Source organism: Electrona antarctica (assembly GCF_951216825.1).
Source record: "Electrona antarctica genome assembly, chromosome: 6".
Lineage (NCBI taxonomy): Eukaryota > Metazoa > Chordata > Actinopteri > Myctophiformes > Myctophidae > Electrona > Electrona antarctica.
The window spans coordinates 54,986,813-55,009,300 of NC_136811.1; the positions used below are offsets into that span (position 1 = coordinate 54,986,813).

General features: G+C 41.6%; 1 protein-coding gene and 2 long non-coding RNA genes across 3 annotated transcripts in view; 1 reads left to right on the forward strand and 2 right to left on the reverse strand.

Annotated features, from left to right (window-relative positions):
• The window catches only part of tg (thyroglobulin), a gene marked incomplete at both ends in the record, with an annotated part of 55,521 nt that extends 55,130 nt beyond the window's left edge, over positions 1-391 (forward strand). Inside the window, 2 exons of the mRNA XM_079503859.1 lie at positions 1-163; positions 300-391. The exon at positions 1-163 is cut by the window's left edge and continues 37 nt beyond it. Coding sequence (XP_079359985.1) covers positions 1-163; positions 300-391 — 255 coding nt within the window. The remainder of the gene's footprint in view (positions 164-299) is intronic.
• Positions 392-1,959: 1,568 nt separating this feature from the next.
• LOC306924445 lies at positions 1,960-11,231 on the reverse strand. Its single transcript, XR_013790161.1, has 6 exons — positions 11,147-11,231; positions 8,979-9,069; positions 7,673-7,822; positions 6,426-6,563; positions 5,843-6,013; positions 1,960-4,835 (listed from the first exon to the last, which is right to left on the reverse strand). It is a non-coding gene; the product is annotated as an uncharacterized lncRNA (long non-coding RNA).
• A 1,714-nt stretch (positions 11,232-12,945) lies between these two features.
• On the reverse strand, positions 12,946-22,164 carry LOC306924241. The gene is made up of 3 exons (XR_013790142.1): positions 22,087-22,164; positions 17,384-17,761; positions 12,946-16,969 (listed from the first exon to the last, which is right to left on the reverse strand). It is a non-coding gene; the product is annotated as an uncharacterized lncRNA (long non-coding RNA).
• Between the last annotated feature and the right edge of the window lie 324 nt (positions 22,165-22,488).

A 22,488-nucleotide genomic window follows, 5' to 3' on the forward strand; every position in this document is an offset into this window, starting at 1 on the left:
CCGGCACCAGGCCTGCCCCTCTGGTCCGCGGTCCCGCCCCCTCCCGCCCCGCCCCTCTACAAGGAGGTGGAGCCTGAGCTCCGACAGCTCCAGGGTCTACGGCAGCAGCAGTGTTCCTTCTGGAATGACCTGGCTCCTAAACTCACCACCAGCACACAGACAGGTATGGCTCTTAACACATCGACTGCCACTGACGGGATATCTACACCATCTCAAATTCAACGATCGACTGCCATGGAACTACTCTAGTGTACTCTGAACTACTCAACCCTAAAGATTTATTGTATTCTTTGTTTCAGCTGAGCTGGGGGCGGACCCTGTCCAGCCTGTAGTGACTCCTCCTACACTGCCCGCCAGCCAATCACAGACTGAGAAGGATGCCTACAACTAAGCCCCGCCAACGCCCGATGACCCTTTTCTGATGTCAAGTGGCATCGCAACGGTCACTTCTTGATGATGTCATACATATTCTGTCACTTGCTCCTTAGGTTCAGAGTAAATACATTCGCTATAGCACTGTTTCTCAATTTAGGGTCCGGGGACCACTAGAGGTCCAAATGGACCCTTACGGGTCTGCGACTCTGAGAGTGTGCAAACGGAACCAAATGGACCCAAGCCAAATTCCAATACGCATATGCAACCATCTCGTGGACTACACATAACTTTGCAGGTCTTTCAATATGCAACGTTGAAAAGGTTGAACTCTGCTAATAAACATTACGTTCGGATGTTACGTCTACATGATTATGTCTACATTATTTCCGCTGGTAACCAGTTTCACCGTAACACAGGGAGTGAGCGAGTTTGGCTGAGCATGTGGCTGCGATTTTGTGTATTGGAATTGAGCTTTACAGATCTAAGCCAACGTTGAGAAGCACTGCACTATAGAATCTCGTGTTTAGTCTGAAGTGTTCTACTGCTTATTGTTCCTGTTCCTCTTGCCGTCATTGTAGTGATAATAAAAAGCATTTCAAACACATCATACCGTTTGTCTTATGTGTAATCTCTAAACAGATTTCAAGCTGCGCTACTGAATCTGTCATAAAATGGGTTCGTACAGGAAGGAAGGGCGTGTCTGAAAATGTACTATTATTATACAGATGGGGAATAGAGCGTCGCAGTCCCATCCCCTTCCATGACGACGACAGGCCCAGAAGAGAATTCCCCATTCATTTCCCCCATAGATGTTTCAAAAAGCATTTATTTAAAGACCCTGTAAGCATCGGACAAAGCCAACTCTTGTTGTGAAAATCATGACAATAAACACAATGTTTTGGGCCGATCAAATGATTAGAAAGAAGAAAAATATCAAACTTTTGTACCCTGCCCTTTTGTTTTTATAATTTGATCGGCCCAAAACGTGTTTATTGTCATGATTTGTCACAACATGAGTTGGCTTTTTCCGAGGCTTAGAAGGTCTTTAAAAATAAATACTTTTTGAAACGTCTATGAGGAAAATTAACGGGGAATCATTTCCTGGGCTCTGGTAGGGGGCGGGACTGCGACGCTCTATTGGTGTCATTATATAACACTGTGGAGGAGATTGAAGCAACTGTTATCAGTGAATCATTGTACGTCTGGTCGCCAGGTGTCCATAACATTAGCCTGGCTAATAAGCCAGACTCAAATCACACTGTCGTGTACACTGTCGTGTACTTTGACGCAATTGGTTAGAGCTACTGTCAGTCAAAGGTCTCAAGCGTTTAACGTCACTGTACCAAAGCCCGCCCATATTGCATACCGTGTCCCGATTGGCCACACCATTTCTCTGGTGTAGGAAATGGGCATACAATTGAGCCTCTCCAGACCGTAATCCGCCTGCAGGCAAATTAGTGAGAATTCTACAGCGGATTTTAGCCACAAGCAATTTCTTACTTACTTTTTACTTATAGAATACATAATATAGAATACAATATAGAAATACTCAGTTACAAGTGAAAGTCAGTTTGTACAGTTTTATTCTAACAATTACATCTTAACTAAAGACAGATGTTCACTCACCAACATAATTTCACAAGTATCTGATATTACAATTGGGACGGCCATTAGTCACTCCCTCCGTCTTAACAAAATCTATTTCTCTTCAGAAGCGTTAATATTGTAACCTCGACACTGCATAACATCAGAAATGATGCCTACATTCAGAGAAAACGGCCTTTGAAAACAGCCCACAAACAGAAACTGCACTCCTGTGTTTCCTTCTTCCGAACGGCTATAGCCGATCACGTGACACGCACGTCAACGCAGTGCAAGGCATGCTGGGTTACAGGTGCATGATGGGAAGCCGTTTTGTTTTTATTTTACACTTTTTACCTTTTTCTAACTAGATTTTTAACCTCTAGTAGAATGACAAGTGAATATGCTAATTGGCTGTGCATACAGTAGGTGATTCCAAGTAGGGATGCACGATATAATCGGTAGCGCATCGAAATCGGCCATAAAAAAACGATAATATAAAATTATAATAATAATAATGTGACCGTCGATGGCTTTGTACTCACAGGGCAGTCTGCCTGTCTCTGTCTCTTTAACATGACGATGTCGACTAAAGCCTTTACAATTTAGGCATTTAGCAAATGTTCTTAATACAGAGTGATTTACAGTAAGCAAGAACACATGGTAATACATAAGTCATCAAGAATCGTAAGCTAAGAACCTAGCATCCGTCTAACAGTGGAATATCTATGTAATGAAACTATGCATACACTATATGCATAGTGCTAGGTCTACATAAACAGTACAAGTAAAGGGTTTTCCCCAGTATGAGTCATGTGTGCTTTAGAATTACTCTTGAGGACTTTGCCACACCAGTATATGAGTCATCATGTGTCTTTTAACATGACACTGTCTTCTAAAGACTTTTCCACACACTGTACAACTAAAGGGTTTTTCCCCAGTGTGAGTCATCATGTGTAATTTAAGATTATACTTGAGGACTTTGCCACACACTGTACAAGTAAGGGATTTTTCTGGTGACTTTGCCAATGATTTCTCCCCAGTATGAGTCACCATGTGTCTTCTGAGATAACGCCGACCAATAAAGCCTATTCCACAAACTTTACAACTAAAGGGTTTTTCACCTGTATGAGTCATCATGTGTCTGTTAACATGACACTGTCTTCTAAAGACTTTTCCACACACTGTACAACTAAAGGGTTTTTCCCCAGTGTGAGTCATCATGTGTAATTTAAGATTATACTTGAGGACTTTGCCACACACTGTACAAGTAAAGGATTTTTCTTGTGACTTTGCCAATGATTTCTCCCCAGTATGAGTCACCATGTGTCTTCTGAGATAACGCCGACCAATAAAGCCTTTTCCACAAACTGTACAACTAAAGGGTTTTTCACCTGTATGAGTCCTCATGTGTTGTTCCATTGCACGCTTTTCACTAAATTCTTTGCCACAAACTGTACAAATAAAGGTTTTTTCGGGTTTTTCACCTGTATGAGTCCTCATGTGTTTCTCCAGAAGACTCTGGCAACTGCAGCCTCTGCCACAGACTGTACACTTTAAGGGCTTTTCCCCTGTATGTGTATACATGTGTGTTTTTACAGAACTCTTCTCACTAAAACCTTTGCCACAAACTATACATGTAAAGGGCTTCTCCCCTGTATGGGTCCTCATGTGCGATTTCAGATTATAACAGCCTTTGCCACAAACTGTACAAGTACATGGTTTCTCTCCTGTATGGGACCTCATGTGCGATTTCAGATTATAACAGCCTTTGCCACAAACTGTACAAGTAAATGGTTTCTCCCCTGTATGGGTCCTCATGTGTATTATTGGATTAGTACAACCTTTGCCACAAACTGTACATGTATAGGGTTTTTCCACTGTAGAAGTTCTGTGTTGCATTTCCCCTGTATGTGTACACATGTGTGCTTTTAGATGACTTTTCTGACTCACAGCTTTGCCACAAATTGTACACGTAAAGGGCTTTCTCTTCTGCTTCTCCCCTGTATGGGTCCTCATATGTGAATTTAGATTAGTACAGCTTTTGCCACAAACGGTGCAAGTGAATGGCTTCTCCCCTGTATGGGTCCTCATATGGGATTTTAGATGAGTACAAGCTTTGCCACAAACTGTACAAGTGAACGGCTTCTCCCCTGTATGGGTCCTCATATGTGATTTTAGATTTGTGCAGGCTTTGCCACAAACTGTACACGTATAGTATTTTTCCTCTGTATGAGTCACCTTGTGTTGCTCCAGGTGACTTTTGCTACTACAGCCTCTGCCACACACCGTACATTTAAAGGGCATTTCCCCTGTATGTATGCACATGTGTAGTTTCAGAGAACTCTTATACCTTAAGCCTTTGCCACAAACCATACACGTGAAGGGCTTCTCCCCTGTATGGGTCTGCATGTGTAGTTTCAGACTACTCTGGCTAATACAGTCTTGGCCGCAAACTTTACAAATAAAGGACTTTTCTTTTTTTGCTGTACGAGTCCTCATGGAGCGAGTTTGTCTTGAGGATTTGTTAGGTGCGTTTAAAGCCGACTGACCTTCCCCGGTCTCCTCCCACTCACCACTGTCTTCAGTGTCAGATTCAGAACCGTGTGAGAGAGGAGCGAGGAGCTGGTCATCACTAGTGGGCTGTGATGAAACCCAGTGCTCTTTGTAAGCTTGTGTTTTCATGTGTTCATTTGAGGTCCCGGCTCGAGGCTCTATTTCTCTATATTCAACATCCCCTTCACTTTTCACTGCTAGTAATGTCTGTGTTGACCTATCACCCTTCTCTGGTCTTTTAAGTAGCTCCTCCTGTTCCTCATGAATGTGTGGAGGCTCTGCTTCCTCCTGGACCAGACTGGGACTTCTCTCATGCAAGGAGCCTAGGCAAAAGATAAGAGAGAAGATAAAAATGAAAAATAAATGTTTGATATTTTCCCATCCAGCAAATAATACATGTTTTATCAAGAGTATTGTAATGCAGGTAATTGAAAAATGAAAAGGGGACTGCCAACTATTCTAAACTTTCTTCAATTCTGGCAATAATCATTCTTTGAGACACACATCCAAGTTTTTGCGGGGTCACACAAAGAATCATGTGATGCTGATCCACTTTCCCTATTGGTTCATTCTAGGACACGATGTATGTGTAGTCTGAAGAATAGTAAATGCTTGCCCATTGGCACTCTTATCTAGCACATGCCTTTTGAATTTAACTAGCTGCAGCTGTGTTGCTGACATTAGTGTATCAAGATCAGTAAAAGATAAGGTGCGTTCAGACAGGATTTTTTTGGATTGTTGTGTTTGAGCGACGCCATTATATACAAAGTCAATGCAAAGACGTGACTTTCACGTCATGACATTGATAATACTAATACGAAAAAGAAAAAACATTTAATTGGATGGATGTACGTATCCTCAGTGATGTATCCCGAGGTCATCAGTGTTCCGGGTCTGTCGAACATCATACCCCTCACTCAGCTGACCCAGCCTGGGTGATCAAGTCTCAACTTACGTCCCAGTAGCTACCCTCGATCAGTCCCAAAACAGGGATTTTTAAAAACGCAACTAAAAGCAAGAGTGAATTAGTAGGTCTTGAGCTGTACTTTAAAAATGTCTACAGAGGCTGCTGGCCCGTAGAAGCAGAACGATGCTTCACCGTGTTTTTTAGTTGCCATTTTTAGGCACTTCGAGCAGGCCAGCAGTGGAGAACCTAAGGGGGCAGTTTGGGACATATCTAGGCAGGCAGTCATGGAGGTAGGAAGGTGCAAGACCATTGAGAGCTTTATAAACAAGAGAATCTTATCAATAAATTAAGTCTAAAAACAACCTGGAGCCAATGTAGAGACGCTAAAACTGGAGTAATATGTTCTCTCATCTTAGTTCTTACCTTCACCTTTCACTAATGTCAATGTTGACCCATCTGCCTCCTGGGATCTTTGCAGTAGCTCCTCCTGTTCCTCTTTGATGTGTGGAGGCTCTGCTTCCTCCTGGACCAGACAGGGACTTCTCTCATGCTGTTCAGGTGGAACCTCTTTGAACACAAGGAGGTGAAAGAAGTCTAGGCAAAAGAGAAAATTCCCCATGAATTGAAGGATACATGAGCTCGGTTTGCAGCTCTCCCCAGGTTGGCAGAGGGAGAGTAGCGCCCAGGATTACAGCATTGGCATTGGCACCGGGTGAATTGTGTTACAAAAACAATAATAATAATCACGTGACGTTTATATTCTTCCCCTATTCGCTCATATTAAGACATGATGTATGTGTAGTCAGAAGAATCATAATACATGATCAGAAGACCCGATTGTGTTCCGTTAAGCAGCATATCACACCCGGAGTGAGAGGGTTTTGAGTCTTACGTTCTTGTATTCCAACTTTACTACAGGTTTAAACCACAGTAAACAAAACACTACATACCTATCATGTACAACTGTACTACATGTTTATACCACAGTAAATAAATCACTACATACTGTACAACTTTACTACGGGCTGCATCTTTGCATCGACCGGTCCACGTCCCTGGTCCGTCTCTGGCTGTTCCTCTGACAGCGTTGAATGACTTTTGGAGGCCATCTTTCTAGATATTGTAGACCTCTCCCTGTGGTGCTCTGTGGAAATCACCAGTAGAAATACCTTACATTAATTATACCACGAAATCAAATCAAACTGTACATGTCCTGTTGAAAGGAGCAACACAAGGTGAAAATAAAACAATTTAATTCAAGATATATAATAACACTAATACAAAAGTAACAAATATCTACAAGCTCACCATGTGTGGCATCGTTGTGAGCTTGTAGATCTGCTATTTGTGTCACTAGAGGTCTAGCACAACTTAACTCTCTCACCTCTCGCAAACAATTCATTGAAAAGCTTGTGTGACACATGGCACATGGCCATATGCTGTCCATGTACGCTAAATAAATGCTAGAATAAGCTGGCTTATTCCACAAGTGTTATTCTCGCATAGCAAGAATAACAATCAACAACTCCACAATCTCCGAATGCTATATAGAGTCTGGAGCTACTGTACACCTCCAGAAATCTGAGCAAGGAAGCCAGCATTTATTTAAATTATAATTTTTAATTTCTGCCAAGCAGCAAGCTATATATGCTTAGATGATCTTTATTTATATTAGGATACATTTGTGTGACTGTAAAGTCACAATGTGTGACTTTACACTTTTGTTTTTTACACAATTTAACTAGAGCATGTTGTCGTCCAGAGATCCGTGGGTCGGCGGTTCAATTCCTGGCTCCCCCTGTCCACATGTCGAAGTGTTCGTGGGCAAGACATTGAACCCTACATTGCCTCCAATGAGTCGCCACCATTGGTGTTTGCCGCTTCACCTCCCAATGTATGAATGATTGGACCATTGTAAAGTGCTTTGAGTACTTTGAAAAGCACTATGAAAATGCAATTAATTTAGAATTTAACTAGTATAGCTACAGTATATACTAGTATGGCTGCAGCTGTGTTGCCGACATTACAGTGCATCAAGAGAAGACTTCCCGGCCGTTCAGACTGGCAGTCCAAGGAGATAAGGTGCATTCAAACCTGATTTGTTTTCGGTTTTTGTTTGAGCGACGCGATTACATACAAAGTCAATGCAAACACGCAGCTTTCGCTTGAGATATTTAAAGAAATGACCAAAACAAATCGTATCATGATTCGATCATATTCGAATCTTATCGTGAATCAAAGTGAATCGCATGCCTAATGTTGACCCCTCTGCCTCCTGGGACCTTTGGAGTAGCTCCAGTTCATCTTGAATGTGTGGAGACTCTGGTTCCTCCTGGACCAGACTGGGACTTCTCTCATGCTGTTCAGGTGGAACCTCTTCACACGCAGGGCGGTGCAAGGAGTCTAGGCAAAAAGGTAAAAGAGAGAAGACTAAATGTAAAGGAAAATTAAAACGTTAGAATTTTTCCCATCCAGCAAATACAAATAAACGTGTTATATCAAATGCAACATTCTAATTCACCAACACACCAATGTAGCGTAATGGGCGTGTCTCTTGTCAAGTCTCCTCTCTTAGTAACCGTTGCTAACAAGGACGGGTTGGGGAGGGACTTAGCGAATGGCTAACCAAGGTATTCCTAAGGAATGTGACTATGGGCCAGCCAATATGAGACCTTAAAGATCTGATCTGAGTCACCAGTGAAGTGACATTACTTGAGCACAAACAGTATACAAACACATATATTTAGATATCTTAACAATATGACTAGTACATTGTAACATTAACAACACATTGCCTGCCGGGCGCATGCGCAGCAAATGGCACACCCAGCCCCCCCACCCCACAAACTATTTCATGTCAAGGACCCCAAAAATAACATTTATTTGCCCGCCGACCTCCATGTGAACATATGTTGTTCCAGGGACCCCCTCTGGAACAAAGATATGAATTTAAAAAGTTCACTGTCAAAGAATAAATATTCAAGATTTGCATACGTTTTCACAATTTTTCAAACGTAGCAGATCTACTAGCTCACAGCACGGCACTATGAGCTTGTAGATCTGCTATTTTCAGCAGCTAAAGTATAAAATAATGGTCAAGCGGTTAAACGCTAATGTGACACAGACGCATTCCTGGTCTAAATGGGTTAATTGTGTTTCTGTCGTTGAACATTGAAACTTAATTTTAAAATGATTAGGCTTTGTAAACTAAAGTTGCACATGGAAGATAGGACGTATAACGTGCATTAACTTCACACTTTGTAACTTTATACGACACATATAGCTTGTAGATCTGCCATATCCACACACACACAGGGCCATTTGCAACCGACTCAAGAACCCACTGGTGACGTAGCAGTGTTTCCAGTGAGCCAACATGCACAATGGCAGCACCCTGACCCTGTTTGACCAGAATGCAACAGAGCCTTGTATAGTATCATCGGTAACAAGTTTGGAAGGGGCCCAGTTTGGAAGGGGCCCAGTTTCTCTACAAAATGTATTCTGTGCATAGAGCGTATTGTGACAGCCCTACCAGCAGAACCGCTGCAGTATTTTTTACCTGCAGAATCGTTGCCTTTGTTGGGACTTTTCGTTGCAGCCCACCGCGCCAGCATGTTCAGCCGTCGCCAAGATCCTTTTTTGCGAGGCATCTGAAAAACACTCAATGTTAATAGTATTTGTAGTAGATAACAGTAGCACAATTGGAAATGTGCACCCTCTGGCCAGATGAATGATGTTGTCTGGGTGTTTGACTGGATTGCTGTCGCTCCGGTTCAGTCTCTATCCTTTGAATTAATACTGCACACACAAAGGAAACCCAAGAAAGTCTTCTAAATCTTCTAAACGCTATTAACATAATGTTTTTTTCTTGTTTGGTTTTCAAAAGGGTGAAGTGGCCCTTTAAGCACGTTCTGGTTCCAAAACCTTTTAGCTTAGGACCCAAAACAGAAATGAGTCGTTTGCAGGACCCAAGCTGGTGATTTTTTTCTTTTTTATATTTGGAAATATTCAAAACAAAATGTAGGAAATGAAACATGAAGGGACCCATACAAAATGTGTCTGCGACCCACAAATGGTAGGGCCCATGGAACCAAATGGACCCTTACAGGTCTGGAACTCTGAGTGCACACAACTACACATGGCACCAACTCTGAGTGTTCAAATGGAACAAAATGGACCCTTGCAGGTCTGTAAGTAACTCTGAGAGTGTACACATGGACCCTTGCAGGTCTGCAAGTAACTCTGAGAGTGTACACATGGACCATTACAGGTCTGTAGTGTAAGCTTATAGTTTCAAAAGAAGCATACGTCTGCTATAGGAGACAAGGGAAACCTCAACAAATTTTCCTTTGGCGCAGAAACCGTTAAGTATTTTTTTTTTACCGTTTTGGCAGCTCTGAAATTCTCTCTTCCTTCCTTCCTTGACTTGCTTATTGACTTCCCATTGTACCGCCTCCCGCACCGACACTGGCTAGCTGCGCGTCCCTACGTTCCTGCCTCTGATCTACTCTGTCGCAGCTAGCCAGTTCCGGTGCTGGAGGCGGTACAATGGGATGTCAATAAGGAAGGAAGGAAGAGAGAATTTCAGAGCTGCCAAAACGGTCAAACAAAAATACTTTTCGTTGAGGTTTCCGTTGTCTCCTATAGCTCCTATGCTTCTTTTGAAACATATCACCACCACTCAAACAGCGCAGCACGGACGTTTCCGAACGTAAGTCCGTCTGTATACCATTTAGCTTGGGACAAATGGGAAGGGACCCTATGTAAAGTGTAGTGTAAACCAACTTTACAGAGGGTTCCGAGAGGGGCTAACATGGAACCAAGATTTATGGGGGTCCTCGAAATTAAACAGTTTGAGAACCACTGTACTAAAACAACTGTTTTATATAGGCTACGTTTTCTGTTTTCTATGAATTGAACACTCAGACAGAAACCCAAATGGAAACCCTGGGTTCAATCCTTTTAGCATTGTAGGCCTATTATTGCTTTTTTCTTGTCGCATTATTAAGTACTGGTATTCAATCAATCCCACAACACACAAGCACATTGATCTAGCTTATAGCCCTGAAACATGACTCTCATATCATGACAGTCATGACACAAGTTCAACCTGTTTTGCGCACTGTCTCAATTTACAATGCTTACATCTACATAAAACGTTCAGATTTCTAATAAGATCTCACCCCAGAGCCACGGATGTTACATAAGTCCTCGGGTGGGTATAAGTACCCGTATCTTCCTTATTGTTCAATAAAAAGCATTTTAAATCCGATGGCTGTCCATTTTATCAACGTTTCCGCCATATGCTTTCAACTACCGCCCCTATCGGTAGGGAGATGTATTGCACTCCCTGATACATTATAACTATGAGGCGAATGGCCGCCGATCTGATTAAAATGCTTTTTCATTGAACAATAAAGAAGATGCAGGTACTTATACCCACCCGAGGACTTGTGAATCATCCGTGGCTCTGGGGTGAGCACTTCATATTTAACATCTGAACGTTTATGTAGACGTAAGGGTCGTAAATACAGAAAGTGCATAAAATAAGTTGAGGTTCCGACCATGACGCTTGTGAGGACTAGCGTTAGCACACTATGCTACAATTCTACAAAGTATGTCTTGTCTTATATTGTTAAATATGTATCCACAGCCAGGCTGTGCAGCATGACGTGCTACTGTAACCAGTGAAAACACCAACGAGGACAAATACGAGAGGACTTTCACCTGAAATCAGGATAAAGTTCAACAATGAACAGGATAGAACGAGCACTCCACTCCACTCCAAAAGTCCTTTATTGATTTACACACGATGATGACGCTTTTTGATGACGTGTGCGGCAGAGCCAATCAAACGAAGTGGAAAGGACTACAGCTGTGTAGTCTTTCATGCCAACTCTTCCATATCTGGACTTGGAAAAGCCCCAGGCAGGAACCATCCACTGGATTCACCACGAGAGTAGGCCTACTGTCTGTAACGGAATATCCCTGAATAAGTATAATTCATTTTGATTGATTGAAAAAATGTATTAACAGTTTGCAGAATGGGTACAGTTGAATACAAATGTGAGAACAAAAACTGTTAACTGTGAGTGGATGACACCATAAAGCATTACACTTGTTTACAAGAGGGTCCATGCTGGTTAGCCTAAAGACATCATTCTGCCTGAATTCATATTATTACTTACTTGGCAGAATTATATATAGCCTACTGTATAGCACATGGTGCCTCATGGTGAATGAAATTGAGGTTTTCTGTCAATCAAGTGTTTGGCCACTAGATGGCGACCAAATACCATACAATGGAGCTCTGCTGACCCCCTCTCCCCTCTCTATGCAGAACTTGATGACAGACCGGTTCCACCAACCGGGGAAACACATCTGAAGACTGGCTGTTGTTTGGACTTTGAAGTGTATTTAATAACTAATAATAATGTATATCAATACACAGAGTTAACCTCATATGCACCTCCGTGAACTGCCTTGATACAGTTTGTTGAGGGATAGGCCTACTCTTGTGGGTAACAGGTACGGTCGCCCCAATTCCATCTCGCCCCAGCTTTTTTCCACCAACATCACGCCGACAGCTCGGTGCAGCGGTTCTTGTATTCTTTATTTTGTTTTACTGAGAATAAGGTTAGAAATAAGTTTAGGGTTAGGCATAGTTTTACTGGGGTTAAGTTTAGGAATAGGGTTAGGTTTAGGCATAGTTTTACTGAGGTTAAGGTTAGGAATAAGGTTAGGTTTAACCGTTTAAGTAGTATAATTTACTTAGATTACTTCAGGAATACCAGGCTGCGCTGTTCCGCCGGCTGTACGCCCGGGGCAAGTTGGTAAAGGGGCGAGTTGGTAAAGGGGCGAGTTGTTTGGTATTCCACTTGTGTAGCCTACAACAGTGGTTTTCAACCTTTTTCATGTCAAGGCCCATTATTTATTCGGAATTTGAGCCACACCCACGGACCACCATTTAATTTGAGATTTAGCTTCTCAGTCGCAAAACTAAAGAATTTTGTTGTTGTTGGATAAGATTTTGTCTACAATTCCTTGCTTTTGGCAAACATTGATCAAAATAACAATTATTTACATTCTCTAATTGTGTAGACTTCTACTAAATTAAGTAATGTAAATATTTAACAACATTTTCACTCTCAAGTGTAAACTGTGTTTTACACTGTCAAGAGTTAAATATCTAATAAGGGTCCATTTGGTTACCAACCCAGTATTTTAAGTTCTCTGACAGGATTTAAGTTGTATGTTATATTTGTTTATGAGTTTAATTAATCGATTGTTGTTGGGGTTTTTCTTTTTCAATCGTGGAAAACTCTTTATGGGTTTCCTCACTTCATTCATTCCCTTTATTCCCCATGCAGCCAATGAGGCAAATCATCATTTTGTTAATGTGCATTTTATTTGTATTATGTTGATTGGTTTATTCTGATTGCTGTTCTGTTTTGTTTATCGGTTTTGACGCCGGCTTTGGCTTGTTGAATGAACTTGAAGCGAGAGCAAAATAAAGCCATCAGTAGTACAAAAACAACTCTTTATTTAGTTTATCAGTGAAAAAAGCTAGTAGACAAAGGTTGTTCTTCAGTTTTAGTTGACGAAATTAACACTAATGCAGGCCCTTGTGAAAAAGGTTAACAAGACAGACAGAAAACATGGTGAAATGGATAGACATGCTTTAACTTGGATATGAGTTCTAAGTGTGATCCAAACACAACTAATCCTTACAGAACATTAAGCATTGTTTAGCCCCCTGTATGTTACAGACCAGTTAAGGTAACGGCACAATGTAAAACATATGCTAGCTTTTTTGCAGACCAGTTACAGTACAATGTAAAACATATGCAAGGCTGTACAAAAAATAACACATACTCCCTTGTTCCCAGTAGTAATAGTTTTAAAAGGAGTAGTTCATCCAATTACAATCAATTACACACCCCATGAAGCCTTGCATTCAGAGTTTTGTTTTTGTTCCATTCCTGAGCCGATAATGTGATGACCAGCAGAGACTCAATTCAACATATTCACACGGCGGCTATGTTGCTGGTTTTACCAGTTTTAAGGATATAATGATACAATGTCCTAATGGCCAATCAGCTGTGGCCCCCTGAAAAGAACACTCATGTGTTCTTGTAGATGCCTTGTTTGTGTAAAGCCCTTGACAAAATCCAAACAACTAAACAGATTTTACCCTTTGTGAGTCGCCATTTGCCGGTTTAGCTTTGACAATGTGTCTATGAGAGTACTCGTAAAGGGCTTTGCCCCTGTATGAGTCCAAACGGACTCATAGGTAGGTTGTCTGCTGTTAACCACAGGTGTTATCTTAACCAGAGGTGGCATCTTTGGTGGCAACATCAGCTGTGGCCCCCTGACTATGAGTAACCATGTGTTCTCTTAGATGACTGGTTTGTGTAAAGCCTTTGCCACAATCCAAACAACTAAAGGGCTTTTGTATTGTATGAGTAATCATGTGTTCTTTTAGATGACTGGTTTGTGTAAAACCTTTGCCACAATCCAAACAACTAAAGGGCTTTTGTACTGTATGAGTAATCATGTGCTGTTGTTCCCCTGTATGAGTCAAGGTGGAACTCTGGATAGGTTGGCTGCTTTTAACCAGAGGTGTTATCTTAGGTGTCGACATCAGCTGTGGCCCACTGACTATATGAGTACTCATGTGTGCTTGTAGAAGACTGGTTTGTGTAAAGCCTTTGCCACAATCCAAACAACTAAAGGGTTTCTGTCCTGTATGAGTAATCATGTGCTGTTGTCCCCCTGTATGAGTCTGAACAGAACTCTGGATAGGTTGGCTGCTTTTAACCAGATGTGTTATCTCAGTTGACGACATTGGCTGTGGCCCACTGACTATATGAGTACTCATGTGTTCTTGTATGAGACTGGTTTCTGTAAAGCCTTTGCCACAATCTGAACAACGAAAGAGCTTTTGTCCTATATGAGTCATCATGTGCCGTTTTAGATCACACTTCATAATAAAGCATTCGACACAAAAGGTACACATAAAGGGTTTTTCCCCTGTAGTCTGAACTGAATTCTGGAAAGGTTGGCTGCTTTTAACCAAAGGTGTTATCTTAGGTGTCGATATCGGCTGTGGCCCACTGACTATATGAGTACTCATATGTTCTTTTAGATGACTGGTTTGTGTAAAGCCTTCGCCACAATCCAAACAACTAAAGGGCTTTTGTCCTGTATGAGTAATCATGTGCTGTTGTCCCCCTGTACGAGTCTGAACAGAACTCTGGATAGGTTGGCTGCTTTTAACCAGATGTGTTATCTCAGGTGACGACATCGGCTGTGGCCCACTGACTATATGAGTACTCATGTGTTCTTGTAATAGACTGGTTTCTGTAAAGCCTTTGCCACAATCTGAACAACGAAAGAGCTTTTGTCCTATATGAGTCATCATGTGTCGTTTTAAACGACACTTCATACTAAAGTCCGTCCCACAAAATGTACAGATAAAGGGTCTTTCCCCTGTATGAGTCCGAACAGAATTCTGGATAGGTTGGCTGCTTTTAACCAGAGGTGTTAGTTCAGATGACGATATCGGCTGTGGCCCACTGACTATATGAGTAATCATGTGTTCTTGTAATAGACTGGTTTCTGTAAAGCCTTTGCCACAATTAGAACAACTTAAGAGCTTTTGTCCTATATGAGTCATCATGTGTCGTTTTAGACGACACTTCAAAATAAAGCATTTGCCACAAAATGTACACATTAAGGGTTTTTGTCCTGTATGAGTACTCATGTGTTTTTGTAGATGTCTTGCTTGTGTAAAGCCTTTGCCACAATCCAAACAACTAAGGAGGTTTTGCCCTGTATGAGTCAGCATGTGCTGTTTAAGATGACACTCCCAAATAAAGCCTTTGCCACAAGCTATACACGTAAAGGTCTTTTCACCTGTATGACTCCCCATGTGAAGTTTTACATTACAGATCTTACTAAAGCCTTTTCCACAAATTGTACAGATATAGGGTTTTTCCCCTGTATGAGTTTCAATGGAACTCTGGATAGGTTGGCTGCTTTTAACCAGAGGTGGTATTTTAGATGGCAACATCAACTGTAGCCCCATGACTATATGAGTACTCATGTGTTCTTGTAGAAGTTTTCCTTGAGTAAAGCCTTCGCCACAACCCAAACAACTAAAGAGCTTTAGTCGTGTATGAGTCATCATGTGCCGTTTCAGATGATTCTTCCAAATGAAGCCTTTGCCACAAACTGTACACATAAAGGGTTTTTCCCCTGTATAAGTCTGAACGGAACTCTGGATAGGTCGGCTGCTTTTAACCAGAGATAGTATCTTAGGTGGCAACATCAACTTTGCCCCCCTGACTGCATGAGTACTCATGTGTTCTTGTAGATGCCTTGTTTGTGTAAAGCCTTTGCCACAATCCAAACAACTAAAGAGCTTTTGTCCTCTGTGATTCCTCATGTGGCGTTTTAGACGACACTCCATGCTAAAGCATTTGCTACAAAATGTACACTTAAAGGGTTTTTCCCCTGTACGAGTCTGAACCGAACTCTGGATAGGTTGGCTGCTTTTAACCAGATATGGCATCTTAGGTGGCAACATCAACTTTGCCCCCCTGACTGTATGAGTACTCATGTGTTCTTGTAGATGGCTTATTTGTGTAAAGCCTTTGCCACAATCCAAACAACTAAAGAGCTTTAGTCGTGTATGAGTCATCATGTGCCATTTCAGATGATTCGTCCAAATGAAGCCTTTGCCACAAACTGTACACATAAAGGGGTTTCCCCCTGTATGACCCACGTGATGTTTTAGATTGTACATCTGACTAAAGCCTTTCCCACAAACTGTCCTCTTAAAGGACTCATAGGTAGGTTTTCTGCTGTCAACCAGAGGTGTTATCTTAGGTGTCGATGTCGGCTTTGGCCCACAGACTATATGAGTACGCATGTGTGCATTTATAAAGTTTGTGCTTTTGCCACAAACTGTACACGCAAAGCGCTTTCCTCTTGTATGGATACACATGTGGGCTTTTAGATAACTCTTCCTAATGTCTCTGCCACAAACCGTACAAGTACAGCGGCTGTAAATTTGAGTCCTCATGGAGTGAGTTTGTTTTGAGAATTTCAGGTCCTGGGACAGCTTGTTGCTCAAAGACAAGATTTGTCCTTTCACATTGTGTGTCTTGTGTGATTTCAGTGTGTTTGAAGCCGACTGACCTTCCCTGGTCTCCTCCCACTCATCACTGTCTTCAGTGATGTCAGATTCAGAACAGTGTGAAGAGAGGAGCTGGTCATCACTAGATGGAACCCAGTACTCTATATAAGCTTGTGTTTTCATGTGTTCAGTTGAGGTGCCTGCTCGAGGCTCTGTCTCTCCGTTATCTTCATCACCTTTCACTCCTAGTAATGGCGACGTTGACCCATCTGCCTCTTCTGGATTTTTAAGGAGCTCCTCCGGTTCTTCTTTAATGTGTGGAGGCTCTGGTTCCTCTTGGACCAGACGGGAGCTTCTCTTCTGACGTTCAGGTGGAACCTCTTCACACACAGGGAGGTGCAAGAAGTCTAGGCAAAAAGGTAAAAGAGAGAAGACTAAATGTAAATGAAAAACATGCAGTGATTCTTGTTTTAGAGCTGTGATAGCTAGAGGGGCTTGCAGTAAATCATCAATGTGCGCACACACGCACACGCACACACGCACACACACACACACACACACACACACACAGTACAGTGTACTGTACAGTACTACAGCACAAGCACAGTGCAGCACCACTCAGTTCAGACGGGTCTGATTTTCAAATTTTTTGATAACCATTTTTAAATGGTGAGCTTCTAGCACCTGCATAATAAACACTTTGTACTTTTGGTACTTTAAGTAGATCAGTTATTTGAACTATTAAAAAAAAAAGAAAAAAATAGTAAAAAAAAACAAACAGCAAAGACGTTTAGGGCCCAGAGAGCGAGGATGACACTTACTGGTGTCCGGGAGCTCTTCAGGTGACGTCCTGGTGTCCGGGAGCTCTTCAGGTGACTGTTTAATAGAAACAGTTCCGGTGTCCGGGAGGTCTACAGGTGACTGTTTAATAGAAACAGTCCCGGTGTCCGGGAGGTCTACAGTGTCCGGGAGGTCTACAGGTGAAAGTTTAATAGAAACCGTCCCGGTGTCCATAGAAACAGTCCCGGTGTCCGGGAGGTCTTCAGGTTCCTGTTTAACAGAAACAGTGCCGGTGTCCAGAAGGTCTTGACGTTCATATTGAGTAGAAACAGTCCCGGTGTCCAGGAGGTCTTCAGGTTCAGTACAGGCTGGTTCTGGAGAACTCATCTCCACCTGCAGGCTGGACTCCACACGCTGGTCTAGAATGAAGGAATACAATAAGAACTGTGATGTAACGTGAGTTGTAGATGAAAGGCTGAGTGTAAAACTGACTGAGGGAACAGAGGGTGTTAACCCATTCTGGGCGGGAACCCCTTTTGGTGTTAGCATTATGTTATGCTTTAACTATTGAAAAATAGCAGATCTACAAGCTCATAGCGCGCCACCGAGTGGCGCGCTACGAGCGTGTAGGTCTGCTATTTTTTGAAAAATCGAATAACGACTGACATAGAAACATAGCTTTTTCAGAAAACTGTCAGGATGTAGAAGACATTTTTTAGAATCTGATCTCAGGTCAAAATGGGAAGGGTTTTTCATGCGACCATCCCGGTCGCATGAGTTCATGCGTCTTCTGCAGACCGCTCAATTAGTCGACATTTTAGTCGACTAATTGAGCAGTTGAGAGAATAACTCTCAACTCAACTTTATTTATATAGCACATTTGACATGACCAGGTCAACCAAAGTGCTGTACACGTTCCATACAAGTATACACTGACACAAAGCTAGACAGGAACGCCCAAAAACGTCACATCCGGTTTTAGCCTGGGGTAAGAATTTTCTATGGCTGCCAATGCAACTTGGTCCAATCCTTAATCACATACGGACAAACATCTATGCCGATGCTATCTAACTTGCGGAGGTAGCGTCCACGGGCAACAGATCTTTCAACGTATGGCATTGCAAATACGTTTGATAATCGCTACTCTGCTTGTGAAGTCAACTTGGAGAAATGGAGAGCAAAGGGATAAAATCTGGACTGACACTCATTGCCACTGACACTCAGCTGATTGTCACTCAATCACTCCCCAATTGCCTGACTAATCAGCGTCAGTGCATTCACTGCACCTGAGAGTAGGGCGTTGGCCAAACACAGGAAGAGAGGAAGAAAGAGGAATCCTACACAAACCTCCATGAGGAACAACAGTGTGGATCCAAACAGGAGCAACACACACTGAAACATCAGAGCAGAACGGTGCAGCCATATAAAAGCTGGAGAGACAGCCGGTGAGACAGAACTGTTTATTTGTTTACAGATCATCCCGGTTGCATGCCAGTTCATGGACACTTGTTATTGTTTGTTGTGGTCTGTGATGACTTGAAGTTAAAGGAAACATGATGGCCAATTGGACATGAACAATGAACATGATTATTTGGTTTAAAATACATTTGAATTGATTATTGATTGATAAAAACGAATTAATTCAGTTTATTTAATTTACATTTCATGAGATTATTATGTTTAAAAACTTAAAAACGAATTGAGTAAAAATGAATTGATTTAAAATGAATTGATAAAGAGACACTATTAAGTAAGAATGATATTTACAGGTGTTTAAAACAGATATGAAAAGTATGTGTATTGATTTAATGTGCATTATACTTACATTAGTTTTTTATTTTCCCTTTAAGGTTTTTCACCTGCTTGCTTACTCAATGCCCATGCCTGTACAACTGTACTCAACTACAAACAAAGTAAAGAAGAGTAAAAAGAAGGAAACTGTGTGGTCATTGTATGAGTGAAACCCAGTTAAAATCTCCTTATGGTCTGTACCATCCCTTTCAAGCAGGGAAACTGCAAAATACACTAGATAGCTTGACACTGCTCAATATTGTTTTGAAAATGCCGCAATTTGCATTGCAGTGAACGAGCGCAAATCACAACTTCCCCAGGGGGTGGGCGGAGTCACAGTTTGAGGCGCTGATTACGTGCCGTGGTGTCAGTGTATACAAATAACCAGTCCAAAATGTATTCTGACCTCCCCGAAAAGGCCCTTTTGCTCTGACCCCTGATTTATACATTATGGATAGTTAGTATGGACTTATATGGTTATTTGTCTCAACTGCTCAATTAACTGTAGATTTAGTCAAGTAGAATCGTACAATATGTATATGTAGTCGACTAAATCTAGATGGGTGGGTGGGTGTCAGTGGCCAATTACATACATTTTTTGGGGGTCCTTGACATAGAAACGTATAGTTTTCTCAGAAAACTGTTAAGTTACGATTTAGAAGTCATTTGTAGAATCTTCTCAGGTCTAAATGGGTTAAGGAGCACCGATACATCGATATGTATTCGATTATTATTATTTTTTTACATTCATAAAAACAATATAACAGCATAATAATAAACAACATAAAATGACGAAAGTAGTTAACAATGCATGCCAGAATTTAAAGTGACATTAAAAACAAAAATTGTAATTTTTCTTAATTTCTGAGCTCAATTGCAACCAAAAAAACTGAACTTTTTACATTCAGTAGATTTTCTGTGGTGTGGGGTTTTCTGGCTCAAACAGGTGCTCTGAGTTTCCTGCTGTTTGTAGACAGAAAATCCCATATGTCAATGGGATCGCTACATCATGTTGTAATATTGTTTTGTAGTCATCAATCTTCCGGAACTTCCTTTTCCCTCAAACCGATTTTTCTCAATAAAAGCTACAGGCTACGAGAGCTTTCATTGTTATTCTTCCGGTTTGAGGGACAAGGAAGTTCAGTTTGATTGTTCCTGCCTGATGACTACAAAACAATAGTACAACATGACATAACGATGTCATCCGTTCCAGACCGGTTCACACGGCACTTTTGGAACAGAAAGTGTTCCAAAGAGACAGAGAGTGAGGCGAGGATACAAGTATGGTATGCACATGCGCGCACACACACACACACACACACACACACACACACACACACACACACACACACACACACACACACACACACACACACACACACACACACACACACACACACACACACACACACACACAGCAGTTGTTCAGATCCTATTGGCTGAGAGGACGTTCGGGTGAACGTGTCACTGACTGGGGGTGGGGCCCGAGGGATCAGGGTAGGCTATACTATATTTTTATTGTCCATTTTATTTTCTTGACAAGTGACAAAGCACCCATGGGTTTTTAGTTCTGGAAATAGGATTTGAAATAATAAACATGTTCATTCAGTCAGAACTATTCTGGGTTTTGTTTTAATAGTCATGATAATGAATAATGATATACTGTATTTGGGGCGTTGTGAGCTTTTAGATTGCACACACTGAGGAATATTGGTCCGGTCAAATTTCACACCAGGATGTGTGATAGGCAGAGAGAGGGAGAGAGAGGGGAGACAGAGAGGGGGGTCAGAGAGAGTGGGGGGGAGAGAGAGAGATAGAGAGGAGGGGACAGTGACTGTATTTGCACATTTCTTCATATTGACATTACAAATGGACTGGATGTTATGGCACAATTTACAATCTGCTCAAGAGGCACTAATTGCAACTTTTTACTCATTTGGTGAAATTATATTATTGCTCTACGCGCCCTGAAGTGCAAAAGGACTAACTAACTAACTATTATTCAAAAGGTAGATTATCATCCAGAATCATATGCTAGCTATCATTTTCTCTTGCAGTTTAAGCAAAACATATTATAGACAGCTAAAGGTTTGAGAACCACTGGTGATTTCCAACTCCCCACAATGAACATACATGCCAATATATTACCGGTAGCCTATATATGGCAAATATAGCCTATGTAGAATATATGCTGCATATATGCCAGCCATATTCAGGTTCATATATGTGCATCATAGGAAACTAGAACGGTGCCCGTGGGGCCCGTGGAAATGCATGCCCATGATGCCCCACCCAGATAGTATGTCTGTATCCCTTTTATGCCCATATGGAGTAATTTGTAAGGCATGCCCAAATATGGAGTATATGCAGCCAGCTGGTGGAGTTCATTGTAGGGCCCACTCTATGGTAGGGCCGCAGCCCTAGCTTGCCCGAAACGTTACCACTTCAGTAAATATATAATTGGGAGCATAAAATGGTGTGCGGATTTGTTTTAATTTCTTCATATAAAAATGTTGTTCATATATTTTAGGATATTTTTCCAGGGTTGGATGTCTGTATTCCTCTAAATAGATGTTAAAAAGGCACAAAATAATAATAATAATGATAATAATAAATAAATAAAAATCACCGTCCCTAAAGTATCACTCTTGCCTTTTCCTCAAAGTTGCCAGCCCTGCCCACAATGTCTCTTCAGGAACAGTGCATTCTAGTTATCTTAACTTCTCAAATGATTTAACCATCAACCGATTTATTGTTTGTTTGTTGTGTTTGCATTTGTTGTTGTAATGCAAACACACGATCTCATCATCACAATCTGATCTAGCTAGCGTTAGCAGACTATGCTGAGTACTAAGTAGGCATCTAATTGTGTTGTTAAATAGGCCTATGTATCATTATGTGCTACAGTAACAAGTGGAAACAACAACGAGCAGAAATACAAGAGGAATTTTACCTGAAATCAGGATAAAGTTCAACAACGAACTGGATAGAAAAGTGTATTCCTGCTTTTACGCACGATCCAAGGACGCTGTGTTTCCGGCTCAAATCTGCCGCAGAGCCAATCAAACGAAGATATCAGACACTGAACCGGAAATGGATGCATAAGGACTACAGTTGTGTAGTCTTTCAAGCCAACTCTTCCATAATAATAGCCCCCATATACTCTATGGTCTCTATCCTTTTATATACTCTATGAATAATAGTCACCAGCCAACACACGAGGTACGTTGAATGAACTGAAACCAGCACTGACCTGTGCGTTGCGTGCATTCTCAATGTTATTTGCACAATGTTTGCAAACAAGAAACCAATCTATGAATATGTGTGATCATATATTCACATGGCGCCTTCTGTC